This window comes from Coregonus clupeaformis, chromosome 10 (genome assembly GCF_020615455.1).
Source record: "Coregonus clupeaformis isolate EN_2021a chromosome 10, ASM2061545v1, whole genome shotgun sequence".
Taxonomy (NCBI): domain Eukaryota; kingdom Metazoa; phylum Chordata; class Actinopteri; order Salmoniformes; family Salmonidae; genus Coregonus; species Coregonus clupeaformis.
Window position 1 is genome coordinate 432,092 of NC_059201.1, and position 13,684 is coordinate 445,775.

At 41.6% G+C, this 13,684-nt stretch overlaps 1 protein-coding gene and 6 non-coding genes across 7 annotated transcripts; all 7 read right to left on the minus strand.

Annotated features, from left to right (window-relative positions):
• Positions 1-34: 34 nt before the first annotated feature.
• Positions 35-6,127, minus strand: vps37a (VPS37A subunit of ESCRT-I). The gene is made up of 12 exons (XM_045222791.1): positions 5,656-6,127; positions 5,110-5,184; positions 4,556-4,673; positions 4,216-4,316; positions 3,723-3,915; positions 3,195-3,265; positions 2,560-2,687; positions 1,998-2,056; positions 1,662-1,730; positions 1,242-1,385; positions 676-793; positions 35-403 (listed from the first exon to the last, which is right to left on the minus strand). The coding sequence occupies exons 1-11, from the start codon at positions 5,763-5,765 to the stop codon at positions 713-715; spliced, it is 1,149 nt and encodes a 382-aa protein (XP_045078726.1). The 5' UTR covers positions 5,766-6,127; the 3' UTR covers positions 35-403; positions 676-712.
• Positions 6,128-6,621: 494 nt separating this feature from the next.
• Positions 6,622-6,837, minus strand: LOC121564496. The gene has a single exon (XR_006000190.2). It is a non-coding gene; the product is annotated as a small nucleolar RNA U3 (small nucleolar RNA).
• Positions 6,838-7,357: 520 nt separating this feature from the next.
• On the minus strand, positions 7,358-7,573 carry LOC123491697. Its single transcript, XR_006661532.1, has one exon. It is a non-coding gene; the product is annotated as a small nucleolar RNA U3 (small nucleolar RNA).
• A 563-nt stretch (positions 7,574-8,136) lies between these two features.
• On the minus strand, positions 8,137-8,352 carry LOC123491695. The gene has a single exon (XR_006661530.1). It is a non-coding gene; the product is annotated as a small nucleolar RNA U3 (small nucleolar RNA).
• A 1,960-nt stretch (positions 8,353-10,312) lies between these two features.
• Positions 10,313-10,528, minus strand: LOC123491699. Its single transcript, XR_006661534.1, has one exon. It is a non-coding gene; the product is annotated as a small nucleolar RNA U3 (small nucleolar RNA).
• A 563-nt stretch (positions 10,529-11,091) lies between these two features.
• Positions 11,092-11,305, minus strand: LOC123491703. The gene has a single exon (XR_006661538.1). It is a non-coding gene; the product is annotated as a small nucleolar RNA U3 (small nucleolar RNA).
• A 1,960-nt stretch (positions 11,306-13,265) lies between these two features.
• On the minus strand, positions 13,266-13,481 carry LOC123491698. Its single transcript, XR_006661533.1, has one exon. It is a non-coding gene; the product is annotated as a small nucleolar RNA U3 (small nucleolar RNA).
• Between the last annotated feature and the right edge of the window lie 203 nt (positions 13,482-13,684).

Sequence of the window (13,684 nt, forward strand, 5' to 3'; positions counted from 1 at the left end):
GGAATCCTTCAAAATCTCTCCGTCTACAAGCAGCTTATTCTAAATGGTTTATTAACCTAAAGAAATTAAATAACATAGTACAAGGTGTCTGATTATAATAAAGCCTATTATTAACATTATTTAAATACAGTATCCATCGTAGTTGGGTGTTCGGCAGCGTTAGCAAACTCATCATCCAAATTCAAGTATGTATGTATGTATGTATATATGTATGTATATATATATATATATATGAGACCAGTCGCAAAACCATCATCATCACTGGAAACTGTATACTGAAATGAGTTCAAAAGCCTAGTTCAGGGTTACAATTCAATAATGGTTGCTTCTTTAAGTCTATCAACACCAAGATGTGCTTCTCCTCTCTTTAGGGGCGTCTTGCTGGTAGATTAAAACTTCATACCTGAGAAGAGAAGATTAGGTGTCAAAAGAAAATAATATGATCAAGAAAGACAAAAATGGAACATGGTTAAACCATCATTGATCTCAAGTATAGTCAGTCCTTGCATCCATAGCTCCGTCAATGAATATGAGAGTGGTTACATTTCTACAGTTGTTTACCAAAACATAGATTTGTAGATGTTTGAATCCCAGATTTACCCTTTAAGATCAGGTTTCATAAATCCATTCATACAGTATGTACTTCAACCAACAGAGTGGTGTTAGTGTGTTTACCTTTTAGAAATGTGTGTGAGGGGAAGGGGGGCGGGGCTTAGTGGCTGCTAGGGAACTGTCCGTGTGTGTTGATGGACTGCTGCAGCTTCTCCTCTTTGGCCCTTCTGCTGTGGCAAAGCTGTACAGCGAGAACACACACACACACACCAAGTCATGAGTCACATCACGAGTCCCAATATGAAATCAAACATTGACTACTGTGTAACAGACTGTATTCCCATTGAATCCCAGTTCCTGGTTGTTGACTTTGTTGCAGTACACTGTGTTCATATTACCACAGAGATGTTCACACAGTGTCTCCATACACAAAAGCTCAATGCTTCCCGGCTCTTTTTTTCATGGACTATGTCATGACCGTTTTCTTCTAACTCTGCTAGTTCAGTTACTGTTGAAAGAAAGACAGATATCCATCCGCACAATGTAGAACACTACCACAGTTTTATTGTGCAACGTTTTGACCACGAAAACATGTGTTGAAACGTTGAACAATACATTTGTAGTAGAATTCTGCAGTGTGCTGGTATCAGTCTTTCTTTCATCACTTTTTGTCAGTTAGTTCAGTTTACCGTCCTCTTCTCCATGAAGTTGGCCAGGAAGTCGTCGATGTCCGTCTTGCCCTCTAGGAAGCTCTCGGCCGTCTCCTCCGATTCCTCCTCCGCCTGGTGGGCTGCCACCTTCAGACGAGCCTGCAGGGCACTCAGACTGCAGCTCTGGAGAACAAGACAATTTCATAGGATAACACTTAAAAAGCAACGCTTTTTTAATGTTTTCAAACCTCAAAATTTGTCGGATGTCAAGCCAAATCCACACCTCACAACATAAGTTGTGTTGTGAATAATCTGTATATATTTAAACCCCAAAAACATGGAAAAGATGAGCACCGAATTAAACAACTCATGGCCTGGGATCTTGTCAATATTGATCTACTTTTGAGGTTTGAAAAACTCTGATCATCACGTGTGTGTTTAGTGCAGGGAACACGTTACCTCACTGATGTCGTGTTGTCTCTGCATCTTGGTCTCAAAGGCCGATTTGTTCTGGGTTAGCTGCTCGTACTGTCAACACAACAAGTGGAACGGTAAGAACTAGTGGTTACAACACAATATACCATCTATTGCAATCTATAGCAGTAGGACTGATCCCGATTCACATTTCAACTTGGGTCAATGGTATAAGGTGGTATCAACTATAACGTTAGTAATAAACTGACAGTTGTCATGAGACGTTCATACAGGTAGAGTCCTATAGCTAACGTATATTGACAGACAGACCCTCTGCGTTCATTAAGAGCCAGTGAGCGTGTATTATTCCGGGTCCCTCACCTTGAACAGCATTTCTTGTCTCCTCCCCTCCAGCTGAGGTTCCAGCTGCAGGTTCTTCTCTGGGAGAGAGATGACCAAGACATGTCAGTGTGTGTCCTAGGGCAGCAGTGAACCCAGCTACAAAACTTTCCCATGTTCTACTACACACTTATTTCACTACCTGCCCATATTAAATGACTGAGGATCTGTGTAACCATAGTGATTATGAGCTTGACACCAAAAGTGGCCCTGGACCAGTAACTTGTTTGATTCCTTTTGGGCTCTGGGGATAGTTTGTGATTTTGGCAATGAAGCCCTTCATCTCCTTACCAGTCAGATGAACTCATGGATAAAAAGGGTATGTCTCTGTCTGTGTGCAGTTTGAAGGGAGTTGTAAGTCGTTTCTGGCGCCATTGCTAACTAGCGTTAGCATAATGACCGGAAGCTCATAATAGCTGTGGTCATTGCTCTAGCATTTGTTTGTGTGTGTACATGGTGGGTCACAAGAAAGCACTAAAGGCTTTGGCTATACAGGGCGTCACTCACTACCCAGTCAGGTTTAGAAACCACCAGTGAGACTCACTGGCCATGTCCACGATGCTGTCGACCAGCTCCTCCTTGTCAGTGGTGACCTGTTTGAGCTGGGGCAGGCACGCAAACAACTCCAGCAGCACGTCCTCCTGCTCACTCATGTCCTTCAGCTGGGACACACTGGGGACAACACACAGTCAGTCAGAGAGGGATATGGTGGGACATGGGAGAGAGAGAAAGGAAAGTGCTAAAATGTAGGTTGATGTGGGATTAAGTGAATGGGAACCCACACGTGAAGGTTCAGAATTGGAATACAATATAACTTTATTGTCCACCCAAGAAGGAATATCCCAGATTGATCATTGGCTGTCAATTACCTACATGCCTATCAGTGAAAGTTGGTGGGAGGAGCTATGGGAGGACGGGCTCATTGTAATGGCTGGAATGGAATTTATGGAACGAAGTCAAAAGTGGTTTCCATATGTTTGATACCGTTCCATTGATTCCATTCCAGCCATTACAATGAGCCCGTCCTCCTATAGCTCCTCCCACCAGCCTCCACTGACACCTATATACATATCATTATACCTCAACATTTCTTTGAGTCGTGTCCTCATATGTTACATTTGGACTCCACGGCCCAAAAAGTGGCCGACGTCTTAAACTCCAGTGGCAGAATGCACATACCTCATTTCAGACAGCTCAGGAAATGTTTCAGGAATCTCAGGCATCTTGTACATGTGGCCGTTCAACCCAGCCTGTTGCAGACAGAGCGATATCACGTCTTATGTAGCTAACCAACACATAAAACAAGTAGCTAAGCACTTGATAATCACAGCAGTACTCTAATACAGGAGCTCTAGTCCGCAGGTGGCTCTGACAGGCCTCAGTGCCTGGCAACCGTTGTTAGGGTATTGTGCTCTTAGGGCTGGCGGTGAGGTGTTTTTTAAATAAAGTACAATATAACAATATATAATAATATAATACAAATATAATAGATGCCCCCAATGATTCTAACTAGAAGAACAGGTCCGTCTGTGGGTAATTGTCTGTCCTGATTAAACATTGCTACATTAATATTAAACATCTTGAGGCGTCTAAACTGCATGCCAAGTAGTCTCCTTAACTTATACATACATTTCGGTATTATGTCGGTATTAGCCAGATATCTACTGGATAAACTAAACTTCAGTGAACCTGTGGTAGTGCGTTTACCTGGGAGTCTGCGGTAGGTACGGGGAGAGGCAGGTCAGTGATGAGGCCGTAGGCAGGGGCTGCTGCCCAGGGAGGGCTGTGAACGTGAGCACCCTCTACACCCACGTGGGGCGGGGTGGGGCCCACGAGGCGCGGCCCGTAGTGGAAGCCCTGTGTGGGGTAGGGAGGCATCCCCGACGGCTTGAACATGTTACTGCACCACAGAGAGAGAGAGAGAGCAGGGAGGAAAGATGGGAGAAACAGAAAGCTGATGAGAATGGGCTCCCTTTGTGAAGAAAATGTACTCAGTTAAATAACACTAGTCACTGAGCTAGTCTTTCTGACTCCTTGTATCCTTCACTGTAAAGCTATGGCAGTTATTATGGCTGTCTCTCATGGGACTTTTTACACCTTTTGATCGTCCTTTCATAGTGTATTACATGCAACCCAAAGAATTTGCCTTCAAGGGCCAACAAAGGATTACATGATGGCATGGTGTGTGTGTGCTACTGACTAAGGGAAGCCGGTGGGGCCAGACATCAGGACAGGTGGACTCTTCCAGAACTCATCCAGGAGACTCTGGATGACTTTGCCCAGATCTGAGTGCATTCCAAACTGAGAACAAATTAACATAGGCCTGTTAGCTTCATGACAAAAACATGAATACCAGATATTTGCATCCATGTCAACACCTACCCTTATACAGACAATGAACTAGTAACAAAACAAGTATGAATACCTAGAGAAAAACATAAGATGGTTACCATTCGGATCACCACAGATTTTGCTTCCCATGTCCCTCGTACTGCTGGAGTAGACCTAAATAACATCATATCTAGTTGAGATGGACTTACATTAGTAATGAGGGGGCTGGTAACCATGGTGCCATTGTTGCTGTCTACCAGGTGATGTCCTACTGGAGGGTACACGCTGACTGCTGGCTTCTCCTGGGGAAACTGAGGTGGAAGCAAGCTGCAGAGAAAGAGAAGGGGGAGAGAGAAGGGGGGAGAGAAAGACAGAGAGCAAGAGGTAACTGAAAGTGATAGTAGCCATTGGTCCTCTGTAGCTCAGCTGGTAGAGCACAGCGCTTGTAACGCCAGGGTAGCGGGTTCGATCCCCGTGACCACCCATACACAAAAATGTATGCACGCATGACTGTAAGTCGCTTTGGATAAAAGCGTCTGCTAAATGGCATATTATTATTATTGAGTTCAGAGTGTTTGAGCCCTATTGATCATGCAAGAAATAATCAACAAGTCAGACATAGCCAGGTAAATGGAAGATTAACCTAGCTGTACTGTAAACCAACGGCAGGATGAGCTATTGGGGTTTACACACATTTTGACACTGATAGGACAACATGCATTCATATGTTAATGCTAACTCTGTAAACGTGTAGCTCACTCACATGTTGACGCTGATAGTTGAGTTGTTGACTGTAAAAGGGATTCTGTACTCCACATCTTTCTGGATCTCTGCTAAACTGTAGGAGAAGAAAACCGAAACATATAACGTTTGATACAAACCAGTTTGACACTATACCTTGAGAGGCGCCAAAACGTCAATCCAAAATTGATTTAGCTAGCTAGAATATTGAAAAAGACAGTGTCATACGTGTATACATTAGACACATTGTTCATATTAGCTACATAACGTTACAATTTTGTCGCCTATAAACTCAGGCTGAATATCTAGAAGAGAGCAGAGAGGTACCTCTCTCTACTTGTAAACAACACATAATACTTTAATCTGACCTAGTCCCATCACTGTCCGTGTTGCAATAGGGGGCACTAACGTTAGCTAGCTAGCTAGTCATCGCACGATACACACTAGTTACACCTCGTGACAACGCTTTAAATAGTAGCAAATATTTTAGCTAGCTATCAAGGCTGACTAGCCACCGAGTTAGCCATAACTAGCTAGTTAGCATTGCTAGGAAGTGATGTTGATTTACCTGGAGTGGGCAGCTTTGAGTGACTCGATCTGCCTTTGTCTTTGTTGCTGTAAGCTATTGAGAGGTGGGAGAGGTCCAGAACCCTTGGATAAGGGGAAAAGCCAGTTCATCCTCTTCTGGCTGGGCACGAGCTTGAACTTAATGACTAGCTAGCTAGCTAGCTAATTAATTAATAAGTTACTTTCCAGCCTCAACAGACAGGGGAATGAGAAAAAACCGTCGAGATTTAGCCAATGTTCGCTAGCCTCAGTACCTTCTAGCTACTTGCACAGCGATGGCTTTCGGTATGGCATATCTTAAATGGTCGGATAAAATAACTATTCAGTTTCTCCGCTTGAAGCGTTTATCCAAAAGTAGCACTGTCATTCTTGTTAAGCTTTGTAGCTACCGAGCACACAAACGGGATAATAGGAAGACAACAACCCTCGTTGTATACGAGCATGATGAAGTTGTTTGCGTACTACCTCACTGTACACAAAAAAACCAGGAAGGTAAATGTACAAATATTTTTTGGAAAAAAGAACTATACTGAGAAATATATTTGAAAAGGCGAAATTTTTCTGGCAAACTTAACATAATTGTAATATGTTTTTTGTTTTTAGTTTTTTTTTTACATTCTACGCATCAGGAGTTGAGAGGTCAATGCGCATACTTCAATGACGTCACCGTTTTTTGACAGTTTGTACCACATAATACCTGTTTCTACTGTCACTACCAAGAACATCGATTGGGCAATAGGGGAAAACCTACTCCAGAACATTTAAGAACTGCACCTCTAATTAAGTTGACATTACTTGATCATGACGTACATTGAATGTTTTCACTCTTATATAATGATAAAGTAAATAGCATTATAACAGCCGACACGGAAGCATTATTATCCAACCTATTATTGACATTATATATAACCCACACATACCAGTTGTGATCAGTAATCTCATTTTTTTATAGCACAAAATATGTCTAACCACTCTGATCATATTCCCTCCCTCAATGCTCCACAAGGAAGCAAAGAACGGTCATCAATGGCAGAGAGCGGATGAACTGAATCATTACTCAAAGCCCGCTTCGCGCTCAGAAGGGAATATCGCATCTCATCATCGTGGGTAGCGAGACCACACACTTTAGAAACACATTTCTCAAGTCAAGAACTATAGAAATGATCCCTGAAAGTATAGTCTTAATTTCTAAATGGGCGAGCAAGGGTAGCCAATGTTGGCGCTGTCATTCTCACTAACGGTTTCCCTCAGTACAAAGCGCACACTATAGGACCACGTGGCCAAAAACATGCTTATTGGGCTACTTTTCATCAATCAATAGGTAACATATAGAATCAGTTATTGTCATATGTTTTATGCCCAAGAAAGCTTCACAAAATACATTTTCAAGTTGCTCCACAATATAACTTCACAAATGAGGGAGGTGCCAGAAGGTACTCATGCAGTTTTTAGGGGACTGGCATTGGCTGAAAAAGTCAGTGTCCCACAATAGACAAAATACAATTTAGATTTCAAATGTAATTGAAAAATGTGAGTTCTGACTGGATTGAAATGATGACATATTTCCTATTCAACGACATTGCAAGGCTGACAATGGGAATATTTTACAGCATTGAAGCCAACTACGTTACATTGATGAACTAGTCATCACATACTAGTTTACATAAACAAAGTAATCTTATATTGAACAATGTTAAGAACTAACCACTCTGATCATATTCCCTCCCTCAATGCTCCACAAGGAAACAAAGAACGGTCATCAATGGCAGAGAGCGGATGAACTGAATCATTACTCAAAGCCCGCTTCGCGCTCAGAAGGGAATATCGCATCTCATCATCGTGGGTAGCGAGACCAAACAGTTTAGAAACACATTTCTCAAGTCAAGAACTATAGAAATGATCCCTGAAAGTATAGTCTTAATTTCTCAATGGGCGAGCAAGGGTAGCCCATGTTGGCGCTGTCATTCTCACTTACGGTTTCCCTCAGTATAAAGCGCACACTATAGGACCACGTGGCCAAAAACATGCTTATTGGGCTACTTTTCATCAATCAATTGGTAACATATGGAATCAGTTATTGTCGTATGTTTTATTGGATCACACAACAAGCACTTGTTATGCCAAAGAAAGCTTCACAAAATACATTTTCAAGTTGCCCCACAATATAACTTCGCAAATGAGGGAGGTGCCAGAGGGTAATAGTGCAGTTTTTAGGGGACTCCCATTGGCTGAAAACGCAAGTGGCCCACAATAGAGAAAATACAATTTATATATCAAATGTAATTGAAAAATTGGAGTTCTGACTGGATTGGCATGATGAATGGAGATTGCTTTGCAGTAGATTTCCTATGCAATACTACGTTTGACATTTAACGGCAATGAAGCCAGCTGAACTATTACCATGAATTAATGACTGACATCCAGATGTGTTGTATTGGTAAGAATCTAATGAATCATTTAATATTGATCAATATTAAATCTAACCACTCTGATCATATTCCCTCCCTCAATGCTCCACAAGGAAACAAAGAACGGTCATCAATGGCAGAGAGCAGATGAACTGAATCATTACTCAAAGCCCGCTTCGCGCTCAGAAGGGAATATCGCATCTCATCATCGTGGGTAGCGAGACCAAACACTTTAGAAACACATTTCTCAAGTCAAGAACTATAGAAATGATCCCTGAAAGTATAGTCTTAATTTCTCAACGGGCGAGCAAGGGTAGCCCATGTTGGAGCAATCATTCTGACTAACGGTTTCAAATCTGCCTCGCTCACTGTCACTACCTACAGGCGCTTTTCAATGTATGAATGAAGTGCACGAAGCAACAAGCCATTCCTTATGTCAAAGTTGCGTCAATTCAAATCTGGCATTAGGAACAAAAGAGGTCAACACGACTTCTAAGATATACTAGTTATTTTAATTAATGCAAAAACCTTCAATGGTAAATATGATGTTTCGTATATACGGGCTCCTTGAAATACCTCGCAGGGCACTTCAGAGAACTAATCCATTGTTCCAGGTTCTTGCTCAAATACTCTGACAGAGAGAGAGTTTCCCACCTCTCTGCTGGCCAATCAGAGTAGAGACTTGAGCGTGGTTTAGACTTACTCAGCCTATCCGTTGGCGCACCGGCTGTTCCCCGCCTCTTCTGTTACCAGGCATACGTTTATCATAACAACCTGTCATAGTGAGAAGAGCCAGCTCCCCTAGACACCATTCCTACATCCAAGGAAGGTTCACAGATCACAAAGAACCAGTATTGTCTAGTATTTGGAGACATAAATTATTATCTTATCTTATCCCCTAAAACAGCTCTTCACATCAATCACAGCTTGCCAGGTGACACAACCTACATTAGCACAGTCCAGAATGCATTCTTTCTAAGTTAGTCATCCCATCAATTAGGAGAATAATAAATCCCCCCATACTTACTATATATATATTTTTTAAATCAGGTATAATTTTGTATTGAATGGAAAGTAACAGTTCATAATCATATAATATCATTTACTGGCTCACAAAAAAGCACATATGTCCAAGATTCACAGAATATATTTTCTAGTTACCTAAAATGTAATAATGGGAGGTACCTACCAGAGGCTGCTCAGTTTTGGGCGACTACTACCATTGGCTGAAAAACCCAGTGGTATACGTTACAGAATATTTGTATTATTTTATACTGAACAAAAATATAAACGCAACAATTCCAGCAACTTTACTGAGTGACAGTTCATATAAGGAAATCGTTCAATTGAAATAAATTCATATAGGCCCTAATCTATTGAATTCACGACTGGGCAGGGGCGTAGCCATGGGTGGGCCTGGGAGGGCATAGGCCCACCCACTGGGGAGCCAGGCCCTGCCAATCAGAATGAGTTTTTCCCCACAAAAGGCTTTATTATAGACATAAATACTCCTCAGTTTCATCAGCTGTCCGGGTGGCTGGTTTTAGACGATCCCACAGGTGAAGAAGCCAGATGTGGAGGTCCTGGGCTGGCGTGGTTACACATGGTCTGTGGTTGTGAGGCCAGTTGGATGTACTGCCATTGGAGGTGGCTTATGGTAGAGAAATTAACATTCAATTCTCTGACAAGAGCTCTGGTGGACATTCCTGCAGTCAGCATGCCAATTGCATGTTCCCTAAAAAACAGACATCTGTGGAATTGTCTGTGGAATTGTGTTGTGTGACAAAACTGCACATTTTAGAGTGGCCTTTTATTATCCCCAGCACAAGGTGTAATGATCATGCTGTTTAATCAGCTTCTTGATATGCCACACCTGTCAGGTGAATGGACTAGCTTGGCAAATGAGAAAGGCTCACTAACAGGGATGTAAACATATTTGTGCACAACATTTCAGAGAAATAACATTTTTGTGCATATGGAACATTTCTGGGATCTTTAATTTCAGCTCATGAAACATGGGACCAACACATCACATGTTGCTTTATATTTTTGTTCAGTATAGTTGTACTGCAGCTGAAAAGTTGGCATAGTTGACATCATTGCTATGATGAATGGAAATAGATGAGCTATCTTTTTCCAGCGCAAAATCAAAGCTGAATAACAGCACTGAAGTGACATTACTAAACCATTGCATCACTAGCATAATGCTATGAAATGTTTGTTTAATCTTCTTAACGGTCTTATGAGCTCTCCACTCTGATCATATTCCCTCCCTCAATGCTCCACAAGGAAGCAAAGAACGGTCATCAATGGCAGAGAGCGGATGAACTGAATCATTACTCAAAGCCCGCTTCGCGCTCAGAAGGGAATATCGCATCTCATCATCATGGGTAGCGAGACCAAACAGTTTAGAAACACATTTCTCAAGTCAAGAACTATAGAAATGATCCCTGAAAGTATAGTCTTAATTTCTTAATGGGCGAGCAAGGGTAGCCCATGTTGGCGCTGTCATTCTCACTTACGGTTTCCCTCAGTATAAAGCGCACACTATAGGACCACGTGGCCAAAAACATGCTTATTGGGCTACTTTTCATCAATCAATTGGTAACATATGGAATCAGTTATTGTCGTATGTTTTATTGGATCACACAACAAGCACTTGTTATGCCAAAGAAAGCTTCACAAAATACATTTTCAAGTTGCCCCACAATATAACTTCGCAAATGAGGGAGGTGCCAGAGGGTAATAGTGCAGTTTTTAGGGGACTCCCATTGGCTGAAAACGCAAGTGGCCCACAATAGAGAAAATACAATTTATATATCAAATGTAATTGAAAAATTGGAGTTCTGACTGGATTGGCATGATGAATGGAGATTGCTTTGCAGTAGATTTCCTATGCAATACTACGTTTGACATTTAACGGCAATGAAGCCAGCTGAACTATTACCATGAATTAATGACTGACATCCAGATGTGTTGTATTGGTAAGAATCTAATGAATCATTTAATATTGATCAATATTAAATCTAACCACTCTGATCATATTCCCTCCCTCAATGCTCCACAAGGAAACAAAGAACGGTCATCAATGGCAGAGAGCAGATGAACTGAATCATTACTCAAAGCCGCCCGCGCTCAGAAGGGAATATCGCATCTCATCATCGTGGGTAGCGAGACCAAACACTTTAGAAACACATTTCTCAAGTCAAGAACTATAGAAATGATCCCTGAAAGTATAGTCTTAATTTCTCAACGGGCGAGCAAGGGTAGCCCATGTTGGAGCAATCATTCTGACTAACGGTTTCAAATCTGCCTCGCTCACTGTCACTACCTACAGGCGCTTTTCAATGTATGAATGAAGTGCACGAAGCAACAAGCCATTCCTTATGTCAAAGTTGCGTCAATTCAAATCTGGCATTAGGAACAAAAGAGGTCAACACGACTTCTAAGATATACTAGTTATTTTAATTAATGCAAAAACCTTCAATGGTAAATATGATGTTTCGTATATACGGGCTCCTTGAAATACCTCGCAGGGCACTTCAGAGAACTAATCCATTGTTCCAGGTTCTTGCTCAAATACTCTGACAGAGAGAGAGTTTCCCACCTCTCTGCTGGCCAATCAGAGTAGAGACTTGAGCGTGGTTTAGACTTACTCAGCCTATCCGTTGGCGCACCGGCTGTTCCCCGCCTCTTCTGTTACCAGGCATACGTTTATCATAACAACCTGTCATAGTGAGAAGAGCCAGCTCCCCTAGACACCATTCCTACATCCAAGGAAGGTTCACAGATCACAAAGAACCAGTATTGTCTAGTATTTGGAGACATAAATTATTATCTTATCTTATCCCCTAAAACAGCTCTTCACATCAATCACAGCTTGCCAGGTGACACAACCTACATTAGCACAGTCCAGAATGCATTCTTTCTAAGTTAGTCATCCCATCAATTAGGAGAATAATAAATCCCCCATACTTACTATATATATATTTTTTTAAATCAGGTATAATTTTGTATTGAATGGAAAGTAACAGTTCATAATCATATAATATCATTTACTGGCTCACAAAAAAGCACATATGTCCAAGATTCACAGAATATATTTTCTAGTTACCTAAAATGTAATAATGGGAGGTACCTACCAGAGGCTGCTCAGTTTTGGGCGACTACTACCATTGGCTGAAAAACCCAGTGGTATACGTTACAGAATATTTGTATTATTTTATACTGAACAAAAATATAAACGCAACAATTCCAGCAACTTTACTGAGTGACAGTTCATATAAGGAAATCGTTCAATTGAAATAAATTCATATAGGCCCTAATCTATTGAATTCACGACTGGGCAGGGGCGTAGCCATGGGTGGGCCTGGGAGGGCATAGGCCCACCCACTGGGGAGCCAGGCCCTGCCAATCAGAATGAGTTTTTCCCCACAAAAGGCTTTATTATAGACATAAATACTCCTCAGTTTCATCAGCTGTCCGGGTGGCTGGTTTTAGACGATCCCACAGGTGAAGAAGCCAGATGTGGAGGTCCTGGGCTGGCGTGGTTACACATGGTCTGTGGTTGTGAGGCCAGTTGGATGTACTGCCATTGGAGGTGGCTTATGGTAGAGAAATTAACATTCAATTCTCTGACAAGAGCTCTGGTGGACATTCCTGCAGTCAGCATGCCAATTGCATGTTCCCTAAAAAACAGACATCTGTGGAATTGTCTGTGGAATTGTGTTGTGTGACAAAACTGCACATTTTAGAGTGGCCTTTTATTATCCCCAGCACAAGGTGTAATGATCATGCTGTTTAATCAGCTTCTTGATATGCCACACCTGTCAGGTGAATGGACTAGCTTGGCAAATGAGAAAGGCTCACTAACAGGGATGTAAACATATTTGTGCACAACATTTCAGAGAAATAACATTTTTGTGCATATGGAACATTTCTGGGATCTTTAATTTCAGCTCATGAAACATGGGACCAACACATCACATGTTGCTTTATATTTTTGTTCAGTATAGTTGTACTGCAGCTGAAAAGTTGGCATAGTTGACATCATTGCTATGATGAATGGAAATAGATGAGCTATCTTTTTCCAGCGCAAAATCAAAGCTGAATAACAGCACTGAAGTGACATTACTAAACCATTGCATCACTAGCATAATGCTATGAAATGTTTGTTTAATCTTCTTAACGGTCTTATGAGCTCTCCACTCTGATCATATTCCCTCCCTCAATGCTCCACAAGGAAGCAAAGAACGGTCATCAATGGCAGAGAGCGGATGAACTGAATCATTACTCAAAGCCCGCTTCGCGCTCAGAAGGGAATATCGCATCTCATCATCATGGGTAGCGAGACCGAACAGTTTAGAAACACATTTCTCAAGTCAAGAACTATAGAAATGATCCCTGAAAGTATAGTCTTAATTTCTAAATGGGCGAGCAAGGGTAGCCCATGTTTGCGCTGTCATTCTCACTAACGGTTTCCCACCGTACAAAGAGCACACTATAGGACCACGTGGCCTAAATCATGCTTATTGGGCTACTTTTCATCAATAGGTAACATATGGAATCAGTAATTATTGTATGTTTTATTGGATCACACAACAAGCACTTGTTATGCCCAAG

Coding starts and splice junctions, on each gene's coding strand:
- vps37a (XM_045222791.1), bottom strand. CDS start 5,765: ATGAACTGGCTTTTCCCCTTATCCAAGGGTTCTGGACCTCTCCCACCT. Junction 3,916..4,215: donor GGCCCCACCGGCTTCCCTTA/GTCAGTAGCACA, acceptor TCTGTGGTGCAG/TAACATGTTCAAGCCGTCGG. Junction 1,386..1,661: donor GACAACACGACATCAGTGAG/GTAACGTGTTCC, acceptor CTTGTTCTCCAG/AGCTGCAGTCTGAGTGCCCT.